General features: G+C 37.9%; 1 protein-coding gene across 1 annotated transcript in view; it reads right to left on the reverse strand.

The window, feature by feature from the left end:
- Positions 1–13,279, reverse strand: part of ADGRV1 (adhesion G protein-coupled receptor V1) — a gene marked incomplete at its 5' end in the record, with an annotated part of 528,497 nt that overhangs the window by 277,473 nt on the left and 237,745 nt on the right. The window contains one exon of the mRNA XM_082623775.1: positions 12,831–12,931. Within this exon, the coding sequence (XP_082479901.1) occupies positions 12,831–12,931 (101 nt within the window). The remainder of the gene's footprint in view (positions 1–12,830; positions 12,932–13,279) is intronic.

Genomic DNA, 13,279 nt, shown 5'->3' on the forward strand with positions numbered 1-13,279 from the left:
AGGTGATACTATGGGAGCTGAGTGTGAATGAAGGATGGATGAATGAATACATGAATGAGCAAAGCACTAGTATAGAACTTTCCAGGCTTAGAGACTAACTGGAACCCAGGGCCCAAGAAAAGAAGGAGGTGGCATGTTTAAGGCCCTGAAAAGAGTCCACTGTCATTGGTGCTGGGTGAACGGGTGGAGATGGGAGGAGGTGAGATCAATGTAGGCAGGGGTGATCCTCATGGTCTGTTGGATGCAGATCAGAAGTTTCTCTTTTAGTGCAGTAGGAAGTCACTGAAGGATTTTAGGTGGGAGAGTGACTTGAGCTGATTTAGTCTTGCAAAGGACTACTGTGGCTGCTGAGAAGAGAATAGATTATAAAGAAAGGGGCCAGAGCAAAACCATGGGTAATAATTTGGACACTACTATAAAAGAGAGATGGCTTAGATGAGTATGATAAAGGTAAAGATTGACAGAAAAGGATAAAATTGAGATATCCTCTGGAAGAAGAGAGATAAAATGCATTTAATTTCTAAATATGGTTAATCCTATACATATTTTTCAAAGGGGATATCCATACTAAAATAGTTTTAAAACATGGAAAAATTGAGAATATCAATTCAGAAGCTGACTTTCATTTAACTTTGATTTCTGTATTCCCGAAGGATCAAGGGCATAAATAGGGTTGGGGTATGGCTTAGAGGTGAGGTCTGGGGTTGCTGTGGAATTTCTCCGTTTCCAGGCCCATAAAATCATTTGCACATGCCATCTTCTACGCATGAAACCTGGCCAGGAAATGCACTTGGTTGTTGATATGTGACATGTAACTTTTTCAACTTGGCAATAACATTCACGCTTACAACCAAAACATAGTGCCTGAAACCAAGTTCCTCCTCATCCCTGGCAGAACACAAAGTACACGTTCCTGGGAGATGGGATCCAAATGGGGCTCTGCCAGAAAGGTGGTTCTGGACTCACACAACTAACAAGCCGATAGAAAACGCTACTTTACTTGTATAACTGCTGTTATTTTGGCCCTCTTATGCACCTTTTGGCATAGTATATAATGTAAAAAAAGAATAGTCTCTTTGCTCAGGAATTTAAAGCTCAGATAGGCAATTAAGTGTAAGACACTGTAGGTAAAGCAAGCAGCTAAAACTCAGGCACAGCTTTCTGGGACTTACAGATGTATATGGAAATGTAAAAACCAATTTTATGAGGGCCAGTCATTGAAAAGAGCCACAAAAGGAAGCAAGATGTTGAGGAGCTAAAAAGATTAAAGAGAGGCCTACTAACATGATTACTCTAGTAGCAAATGTTAACTATACTTCAATAAAGTTACAAAAATAAAACTGATTGTGGAAATGGGTACACAACTCGGTGAATATACTAAAAGCCACTGAATTGTACACTTTCAATGGGTGCAGTGTATGGCATGTGAATTCTATCTCAACAAGGCTTTTTTTTTCTAAACTGTCTGCAGGAGACCATGCTGTTATGCTCCATGGAAGTGGAGGGGAAAGGCACCATTGAGGGGTTCTGAGGTGTCTTTCTCAGACAGAGATGGGGCATTGGGCCTGGGGCAAGTAATGTAACCTTTTGGGGTCTCAGATTTTTCATGTGCAATGCAGAGGTAATCATAATAATACTGACGGTCTCACAGGGTGTCGTAAGGATTACATGGAATTACGCAGATCAAGAGCTTACGGTAGTCCTCAGCGGTATTGTTTCGTTAAATAGTGTCCCTTTGTTAAAAATATGCCTATTCCCAATAGAAATAAAACCAAAAATAAGTAAATGGGACGTAATCAAACTTACAAGCTTCTGTACAGCAAAGGAAACCATAAACAAAATGAAAAGACAACGTAAGGACTGGGAGAAAATATTTGCAAATGATGCGGCCAACAAGGGCTTAATTTCCAAAATATACAAATGGCTTATATAACTCAGTATCAAAAAACAAAACAAAAAAACCCAATCGAAAAATGGGCAGAAGATCTAAATAAACATTTCTTCAAAGAAGACATATAGATGGCCAATAGGCACATGAAAAGATGCTCATCATCACTGTTATTAGAGAAATGCAATTCAAAACTACAAAGAGGTACCACCTCACAACAGTCAGAATGGCCATTATTAAAAAAGTCTAAAAATAATAAATGTTGGAGACAGTATGGAGAAAAGGGAACCCTCTTACACTGTTGGTGGGAATGTAAACTGGTGCAGCCATTATGGAAAAGAGCATGGAGGTTCCTCGAAAAAAACCTAAAAACAGAGTTGCCATATGATCCAGCAATCCCACTTCTGGGCATATGTCCAGACAAAACTATAATTGGAAAAGATGTATGCACCCCTATGTTCATAGCAGCACTATGTACAACAGACAAAACATGGAAACAACCTAAATGTCCACTGAAAGATGAATGGATAAAGAAGATATGGTGTGTGTGTGTGTGTGTGTGTGTGTATCTATCTATCTAGACACACACACACACACACACACACACACACTGGAATATTACTCAGCCATAGAAAAGAATGAAATAATGCCACCTTCAGCAACATGGATGAACTCAGAGATTACCATACTATGCAAAGTAAGTCAGAAGGAGAAAGACAAATACCATATATCACCTATATGTGGAATCTAAAATATGGCACACATGAACACATCTACGAAAGAGAAACAGCCTCACAGACACAGAGAAAAGACGTGTGGTTGCCGGGGGGCGGGGGGAGGGAAGGATTGGGGGTTTGGGATTAGCAGATGCAAACTACTATATATAGCATGGATAAACAAGAAGGTCCTACTGTATAGCACAGGTAACTATATTCAATATCCTGTGATAAATATTACTCAGCCATAAAAAGAAACGAAATTGAGTTATTGGTAGTGAAGTGGCTGGACCTAGAGACTGTCATACAGAGTGAAGTAAGTCAGAAAGAGAAAAATAAATACCGTAAGCTAACACATATATATGGAATCTAAAAAAAAAAAAAAAAAAAAAAAAGGTTCTGAAGAACGTAGGGGCAGGACAGGAATAAAGATGCAGACGTAGAGAATGGACTTGAGGACACAGGGAGGGAGAAGGGTAAGCTGGGACGAAGTGAGAGAGTGGCATGGACTTATATATACTACCAAATATAAAATAGATGGCTAGTGGGAAGCAGCCACATAGCACAGGGAGATCAGCTCGATGCTTTGTGACCACCTGGAGGGGTGGGATAGAGACACAAGAGGGAGGAGATATGGGGATATATGTATATGTATAGCTGATTCACTTTGTTATAAAGCAGAAACTAACACACCATTGTAAAGCAATTATACTCCAATAAAGATGTTAAAATAAAAATATCCTGTGATAAACCATAATGGAAAAGAATATGAAAAAGAATATATGTATAACTGAGTCACTCTGCTGTACAGCAGAAATTAACACAACATTGTAAATCAACTATACTTCTATAAAAATTTTTTTAAATGCCTATTGCAAATTTCAAATGTACACACATCCACATTCCCAAGGTCAAACCATATACACACAGACACACATGCAGTTTTTTTTCAAATATCTATCTACATCTCTACTGTTCTTAAGGTTCTAACAATGCAACACAAGCAATAAAGACACAACACTTAGAAGATACTTAAGATTAGGAGGAAAAAATCCCATTTGAAAAATATAAACAAAGCAAAAATTAATATAGTGTCTAAAGATAATGCAGGCCAACATAAAAACCCTTCTGGAAGAGTACAGTGAGAGGTGTGATAATAGGCATGATAGAGCCAATTATTTAAAAACGGTGGGGCTGAAGAAACTTTCACTGCCCTTACTGTTGATTTAAGAAAACCTCCAGAAGAGAAAAGCAGGCTCAGTTCTCCAGAGGCCCATTAGGAAGCACTGGACTCAGAGCAGAACCCAACGGGCCTCTGCAGTGTTGTGTGGCAGCAGGAATCATCCTTACCCTCCGCCTTTGCCCCTCGTTTGTTCCCCAGGCCTTGTGTTTCTAGATTTTTGAATATGACCTATTATCCTCTTAACAACTCTGCAAGGCAGACATTCTTATTCTTCTTTTTTTTTTTTTTTTTTGCGGTACGCGGGCCTCTCACTGCTGTGGCCTCTCCCGTTGCGGAGCACAGGCTCCAGACGCACAGGCCCAGCGGCCATAGCTCATGGGCCCAGCCGCTCCACGGCATGTGGGATCTTCCCGGACCGGGGCACAAACCCGTGTCCCCTGCATCGGCAGGCGGACCCCCAACCACTGCGCCACCAGGGAAGCCCAGGCATTCTTATTATTTTTCCAATGATTTTCCGACTGCAGCTCAGAGATACTCCCCCATTTGGTCCTCTAATTCCAAAAATGGGACTCTTCCTCCTACATTCCATATTTGTTACTTTAAGTTCTTTAGAGCTATCATTAAACTTTCATAAAAACATTTTTTCTCAGATGCTGATTTTCCTTACTTAGGGAGATCAAAAGAAGACTTTTAAAAGTCAAGGATAGTTTATATTTTTGAGGCTGTAACAGAAGATCCCAAACTGGTATTTTCTGGTAAAGTCTGGATTTGCTTCACAATTTTTCCTAGTAACAAAAGCCATGTTGCAAACATGATAATGTCACTGTAGCCTCATTCAGAATATTACTCACTCTTTCTGTTGCTTTGCTACTTCAGCACTCGGGAAAGTTTGAATTTCCCAGTAGTGTGACCATGATACTATTTTTGTATCTTCAGCGTCCACTTATTTTCAATTTAGTGAATCTATGGTTGAGCTGAATTTTGAAAGCTTGCTGGAAAAAAGGAGCTGGATTTTATTATTAAAAGATTTAAGAATAAAAAATTTTGACATATAAAGAAAATATGTTCTTAAGAAGAAAGCAAACATAAAACATATTATTTCTTCAAGTTTTCCTCCATTTAAATACCAATATCATCTTAATCCCTCAAAGCACATACGTGTGAATAGCATAATATTAATATTTTTGGTTGTAGAATAGATTATAAAATTATTTCATAAGCACTAGCTACAGATTTACTTCATGACTGATTGCAAGTTTACGTGAAATTCAATTATAATAATACCAAAAATGTAAGGTCATCAAAGAAAATTTGGATTCAAGAAATGGGGGGGAAATATGAGCTCAAACTAGAGCTTTAATCGTCTCCTAGGTATAACATGATTAGGTTAGGCACACGAGCAGGGAGTTACTTGTCTTAGGCATAAAAAATGTCAAAGTAAAAAAGTATAAATAAAAACATGGATGACAGAGAAATTTACTAATTCCTATTACCCTTTCATCAAACTGCTAAAGAAAGTTCTATTTCAACAAAAGAAAAATACCAATGTGGGAGGGGGAGTGGGATGGGAGAGGAGGAGACCTACCCCTTTGGTGGGTGGTAGCTGGTAGCCCCAGGGTCCAGCTTCCCCTCAGAGAGCTTTTTATATCAGAGGCGCCAGAGCTGTTCCCGCTTCTTGTGCCCCAACAGGTCCCTTCTTTCACCGCCAAGCTTCTCTCAGGTGTGGTCCGAAACAGCCCTTCCATTTCCTCCCGATCGACTGAACTCCCTAACATTTTGTGTCTTATTTTCATCATCTCTCACCAAGGTTTCCAGCGACTTTGTTCTTGCCAAACTGGAGGACTAATCTCCCACTCATGCTAAATCCTTCCATTTGAAACATTTTTTCCTTCCTTGGCCTCAGAAACTTTAACTATGCTTTATTTAGCTGCTTCTAATGATCCTTCTCATTCCACACGGCACAGTGTCTTAAAACACACAGATTTTGGAAGTAGATGGACTTGAGTTCAGACCCTTCCAGCTGCCACATTCTAGCTCTGAAGGTTAGGGCAGGTAACTGAACTTCTTTTAGTCCCATTCTTTCCATTTGTAAAATAGGGATGATAAAAGTACCCACCTTGGGCTTCCCTGGTGGCGCAGTGGTTGAGAGTCCGCCTGCTGATGCAGGGGACACGGGTTCGTGCCCCGGTCCGGGAAGATCCCACATGCCGCAGAGTGGCGCAAAAAAAAAAAAAAAAAAAAAAAGTACCCACCTCATCTGGTTGTTACAAGGAGTGAATAAAGCAATACATGTAAATGTTTTATGGCACAGTTCAATGCCATAAAGGCAAGCCCTTGTGACATTAGTTACATGTATTCTATAATCAGGTTCTCTCCTCAACCTGTCCCAAAGAACTATTTTATAGTGTCAACACTTGTTTATGTAGCTAACATTGAAATCAGTAGCTTAAATGTGCTATGGGAACTCTAAATTCCTAATGCCCAAAATTGCATGTATCCTTCTCCATCTATTAAAACTTCTGGCCTTTTCTATTTAAGTCAAATGACTTAAATAGAAAAGTCTATCTCTTTGGTAACAGAGTATATCTCATTAATTCACGATTTATGAGGCAGTATACATAGTGGTTAAAGGGTGCTTACGTTCAATTTCCAGTTCTGTAACATATCGCTACGTGACCTAGGACAAATAACTTAAAACTCTTTGTGCCTCGGTTTCCTCAGTTGTAAAATAGGAAGAGTACTAGTGCCAACCTCATATAATGCTTAGTAGGTATTATATTAATGTTTATTAATACGTTTATTAAGTAAAATAAAATTTACAGTGTGACCTTTGTATTGATTTAAATAGAAAACTAAAACAGTAATACTTTCATAGCACAAAACAGGGTGTTTTTTATTAGTTCTTCTTCTTTCCTTTGAATTCTCATTGCCACTACCACTGTCCACGCTTGTGACCCAACATAACCAGATGATGGTAAAAGCTGCCCACCCTGCCTCACTAAACCCATCTCCCGAATTCCATTCTTCTACTTTAATCCATTTTTTATTTAAACCCTAATTGCCAGATCAACCCTTTGGAACAATCCTTTCACATTGTGCCCTTTCGGACTACTCCATTGGTGACCCCCACCAATTTTCAGACAATATACACGACCTCACCTTCAATGGGCTTATCTAGTTCCCTATGCCCAGGGGCAGGTCTTACCTAAGTGGAACTCCCAGGGTCACTAAACCCTTCAGGTCTTTATTCTTGTTCTTTTCCCCTGCCTAGAATGTGCCACATCCTATTTCTTCAAATCTTATCCATCTTTCAACAACCAAGTCTGATTCCACTTGCTCTGTGGAGCCTTTTCAAGCTGAGGCCCTCACCTACAGCTTATGCAATACTACCTAGTATCCTAGAGAAGAGGAGACTTTCTTCTACAAACAACTTCATTCTTACCATAAGGTTCCTTTTCAGACTGTTATCTACATGCTGCACGTGTATATATCTTGCTTGGTATTTCCCATTGCACAGTCTCAATACTGTGCATATGGTAGATGAGGTGGAAGCAGGTGAGTTCATAGATGAATGGTGATCCTGATGGGGAATAAGTAGGGTTTGTTCAATTTTTTTTTGCTTTAATTTCACCGATGGATGATTGAATGGGCATTCATAGTCATGAATGTGATACTATTTTGGCCACATTAATGACATTACCTAAACTAGAATCAAATAGTTTAATAAGTTCAACTCAAATGTATATTCATAGCTGTGTGCAGAATGCTCTTTATTCATGTTCACCAAATTAATGTCTATGTGAAGGAAAGGTACAGTTAAATACCTAACAATTTTTTGTATAAAAAATAAAAGCCTTACATACTCAATACTATTGAAGTGGAGGCGCTTACAAGCTCTTTATAGGAAAGAAATGGTGGTGGAGGTGCTGGTTACACCTGCTTTCTAGTGGTTTATGTCCACGTACAATACTGAGAAGTTCTGCAAGTGTGAAATGCTATTGGAGAGACCAAAATAAAAGTCTGGTCTGCACTCTCAGTCCTACATTAGTTCCCATGTCTGAGGATCTTTTCTTAGTAACCCAGGAGGAAAAAAAGAAAGCCAGAAGGAAACGGTAGCCGAAGTTTACCCTTCAGGATGGAAAGATAAATGTTTGTAAGCGGTTTCAAGGCAATGACACTTTAAATGAAGTAAAAATTTAATTAATGGAATTTCTTCCACAAATAATTTTTATAGTAAAGAAAACAGGTTAGTACTATGGGTTTAGTAATAATAATAATAGTAATAATAAAAACAATAACAGCAACAGCAGCAGTAGCAGCAACAACAACCAGAAGTGTATCTGGGTCCTAACAGAGCTCACCTAATCTCTCAACTAGTGGGATCCAGAAACCCGCCCAGACTTAACGATTTAGTAGCTGAATTTTAACAAGATGCCTACATCCAACTTTAGGAAACACCTTCCTAATCCATTTACATCTACACTAACAAATGATCATAGATGTTTCACTGAATAATGATCCTTTGTGCTTCCCAATCCTCAAAGCAAGGTCCAATTTTTATTCTTGTACTCAAACTCTTAAATTCCTTTTTCTTAAATAACAAAAGCAGAAATAACAAAGGATACCCTGCTTAACAAGCAATTAACTAAAACTTCCAACTAATGAAAAATCTGTTCTGAGTAATGAACATTTTACAATTTCTGTCTGACTCTGCTTCAATCCACAAATATATGCCTATAAGATACATGTTTTCAGACCCTACACACACAATGACTTTCCTGAGCTGACAGACTCAACACAACAGTGCAAGCTGCCAGGAGAGAAACCAGACCCTGGAGTAGCCATAAGGAATCAGTATTGAAGAGGTCACAGTTGGCTTCTGGCTTCCTTCACATACAGCCAATGATTCTGCGTCTCAAAAATGCTAGATACTCAAAGCTAAAATAACATAAATTGCAGATTAAAGCAGAATCTATTGGCAGGAGTATCTACACAGGATCCTACCCGGGAAACAAAATGACATTGCAAGATGACATCCCAAAGCATTACAGAATAAGGAAACTGGACAAGTCACTTACAGTCCAACTTTTTGCTAAATTCCAGAGAACAGTCCTCTGAATTTTAAGGCGATTTCCTTGTCCCTTGTTACGGAGAAGGCCTACGGAAGCTAAAACTCCCATACATCCAGCGGCTACCCAAAATTCATATTTAAGTATTTCAAATTCTCAGCTATTCGGTGTCATCTGAATTCAGAGTATTTTTACATACATTTTTTCTAGACTAATTTGCTCTTCAGTTTCAGAAAAATGTGCTTAAGCCATGCAAACAAAAAACAGAGAAAAAAACAAATAAACAAACGTTTCCCTCTGGTTAAGTTTATTAATCAGAGTAAATGCAGTTCTATCTTATCATCTTTCTATGAGGAAACTTCTGTTCTTTTTTTAGATTTGGAGAATTGCTTTTCCTGACAGAACCCCCAGAACTGAGAACCCTGAACTGCAAACTTGTCCTTTGTCCTAGTTGTTTACCAGCCTTATCAGGGCACACATGGGCTGGCAATGTGATTCTAAGATAAAAATTCCTAAGATATAATTAGATGTTTTCCCAAGAAATATCACCAGTGCCATGAAAATTTGTTTGCTCTCTTCTCCTTCATATTTAAAGATAATGATCTCACAATTTCTTGCAATTTAATCATTTTCTTTTAGATAAGTGAGAAACATTAACTTGGCACTGAAGAAAAATACATACTTTTAAAATAAACAATACTGAAAACACAGATCTTATCTTAAAACTTCTGTGACATTTAAATAAACATACTTTTCTCCAACAACACACTTCTTAAAGCTTATAACAACATAAATATAATGAAAATAATGTTATACCCTGAATTTAACTATAAATGATAAATGACAGAAAGATATAGTCCAAGCTAGTGATGCACAAGCTTTCTTACAGTGCCTTTCAGACTCATTAGTTCAATTCTGAACAAAGGGGATAAAAAGAGAAAGGCAGAAAATCACAAATGCATGTTTGCTAAGTTGCAGAAGAATACTCTCTAGCCCAGTGCAAGAAGTGCTGTGAAAACATCTCAAGTTCTCTACTGAACTCCATCTTTGCTAGAGACTAAAAACCGGTTTTGGAAAAAAAAAAAAAAAAAAAAAAAAATCTTATACTGCCACCTGCTGGTAATTTATAGTCAGTGGTTCTCAAAGATGCTTGAATGACATAAATTCTAGATTAAAGCAGAATCTTTTGCCTTTTAAAGGAAGAACATTAGATATAATATATGTTTTGAGAAATACAGACTATCACATTTTCCTGATGCTGACTGCTTCCCTCACTGACACACTGCCCTGAAAGGGAGTCAGAGGCCATTACATTTTCATTCTTCCCCTTTCCACAAAAGCCATTCGACATACTCCTAGGCCAGCAATAAAGATTTAAAACCAAATGGTCTTGGCAGACCTGTCTGCACAGCATTCACAACTCAAACACTTGAGGTCAGCTAGAGAAATTTTACTCTTTTAGCCAAAGACCCATAGGCCAAACTGTATTTTTTAAGACTTCTCTACAGGAAACTTAAACTATAAGAATGTGAACATATAGTTGATGGAGGCCAAATGAGAGGTCCAAGACTGGAACTGGAATCCCCCACTGGCAAGATTCTGTAACTGGAGATATAAACGTGATTTTAAAATTCATAAATGAAAGGGTAGGCCCAAGTTCCTGCAGTCAGCTTCATTCCTTCTTTTGGAGAGTCTAAAAATTTTTTAAAGCCTTTGCTAAAAGGTTTTAAAGGAGAAAATTATTCTCTTTAATTTAGAGAGTATTTTAAAAAATCAAAGTAGATAGGTAAAACATTTTGAGGAAACAGTACTTTCTATACACAACCTGCCAAAAATAAACTACGGAAGTTCTTTTTTAGTTACGTCACGTGACAAGTCATACATTGTAGGATTTTTCATGCCACATTGCTTTATCTATTCTAAAAATATACTGAATAACATGGATTTGACTATTTTCTCCAAAATTAATGTTAAGTATAATGTGAATCTGAAGGCAGTGTCCCAAGATATAAATCCTGTCTTTTTTTTACATCCCTAGACATGAGCAAATTTGTCTGCTAGGACACTGAAGAGCTGTCTGTAATTCTATGGTTCTATAATTAAGACTTGTACAAATTCTGCTGCCAAAAAATCACCAGAGTGGGTGGTGAATACAGCCAAGTAAACTCTAATTATGGAAGGTGGGTTTTCTAAGATCTTAAATACAAGAAGCAAAGGCAAGATCAGACAACTAAGATAGCTACCAAGGCAATATAAATAGTCTTGTCAAACTCAATGTAAGCCCCCCTTTGGTAACAGCTGCTACCTCTCATAGTTCATAGGTACTTTAAAAGCACAATCTGGGATCTTCTACTTAGAATTCAGCACTTCATTGTTCCCTAAAAAATAGAGTCATGAAATTTACTCATGTCATTTTTCACTCCTGGGACCAAAAAAGGCAAGAGAAGTCCAATGTCCCAGATAATCTTCCATTTTATATTTCAGCTCCTCCTCTAGTATTATTTTTAAAGGTTCTGTTTGGAGTCCAATAGAATTCTAAATAGCATTCTAAAATGCGTGCAATTCCTAAGTGTAAGGACAGCACAATAAATTTACGTAAACTGAACACATGCATACACCAGCACGCAATAAGGCACCAGCATTTTCTGCACTTCAGATGTGCACCCACCTACCCAGAAAAGAGGAAATTTTATAAAACAATATTACAAAGTTTTCTCAATAATAACATTATATAGTGTATTCTTCCAGTTGAATCTGTAATTACAGTCTTCAAGTAGAAGTGATTAATGCTTTTTCCTATTTGCTTATATAGATGTCTATGCCCATCTTACTCCTAATCAACAAACTGCATGAATTTCTCATTTGAGCCCACCCCAAATATCACCTCCTCTGTGAAGACTTCCCTTACCTTCGCAGAAATATTAAGTCCTCAACTATATTCACAAATAGTCTGTGTTCACACTAATTACACTGCATTAGAGTTATCTGTATGTACATCTACTGTTCCAGACTGTGAATACCTTATGGACAGAAAAGGCATTTAATTTCATCTTTTTGATCTGCCTTCTGGGCTTTAAACTGTATGCTTTAAAATGCATGCTAATGAATGACTCAATGTTTTTCACACTATTTCTTCTGCCATAGAAACGGTTTTTCAAAAAAGAATGTTCTACCAAACTGTATTCTATAATATTAAATGAAGCAAAATATATTATCCAGATGTCTTAAAGTATATATTATTTTGGGCTTCCCCGGTGGCGCAGTGGTTAAGAATCCTCCTGCCAATGAAGGGGACACAGGTTCGAGCCCTGGTCCAGGAAGATCCCACATGCTGCGGAGCAACTAAGCCCGTGCACTACAACTACTGAGCCTGTGCTCTAGAGCCCGCAAGCCATAACTACTGAGCCCCCAAGCCACAACTACTGAAGCCCGCACACCTAGAGCCTGTGCTCCGCAACAAGAGAAGCCACCTCAACGAGAAGCCTGCACAGGGCAACGAAGAGTAGTCCCCACTCATCGCAACTAGAGAAAGCCTGCGTGCAGCAACAAAGACCCAATGCAGCCAAATAATAAATAAATAAATAAATAAATAAATAGTATATATCATTTTAATGCCCTCCATATAAAGGATCTGTAACAGAGCATATTTTATTCAGATTAAATTAAAATGTGCTCATTTTAACATATATACACATTAGTAATACATAAATTGACAATATGATGCTTCATGATAAGCAGCAGTTATTTTCTTGTAAGCAGTGACACTAAGGTATTTCTCTGTAGAAGTTTCACAAAATACACTTTTTAGACCTGATACTCTTACTGCTCTCCTTCCCCATCCTCCTCCACTATAATTTAAACAAGCTTATTTCAACTAAATTGAGATGAAACTTTACTTATACATTCAGCTCAAGGATCACAGAAGAAGAAACATGAACATCACATGAAAGTGGGAAATCCCAGCGCTCTCCTACCTGTGTACCTAAGCTGGCTGCCATCATGTGAGTCAGAAGTTTAGCTGCAAACATGGAATACCTGGCACAGAAGATATGGGAAAGAACAGCCAGGCAGAGACCTGTAGAAACAAAAAAGCCCATGTGTGGTTTTACAATCCATGAATAAACAGAAGCATGGTAAAATCTTTGGAAAAGGTAAGCACATAAGGCCGCATAGCACAACATCTCAGGGAACATTCATGTTCCAATTTTAATCCAGTCCACTTGACAAAACATATAAAATCCTCACACTTATTAAGCCCAAAGGGTAACTTTAAATTTCAAATATCTACTTGTTTACTTCCCTACTAAAAAGAAAGCTCAAATTAAGCAGATTAATAATTTAGACAAGTTTTACTGTTTAAGAAAAGAATCAAATTCCAATCTAATTTTCCATGATCAGGTGGCTTGCTAAATAGAGATATTTA

This window comes from Mesoplodon mirus (assembly GCF_964341445.2).
Source record: "Mesoplodon mirus genome assembly, chromosome: 5".
Lineage (NCBI taxonomy): Eukaryota > Metazoa > Chordata > Mammalia > Artiodactyla > Ziphiidae > Mesoplodon > Mesoplodon mirus.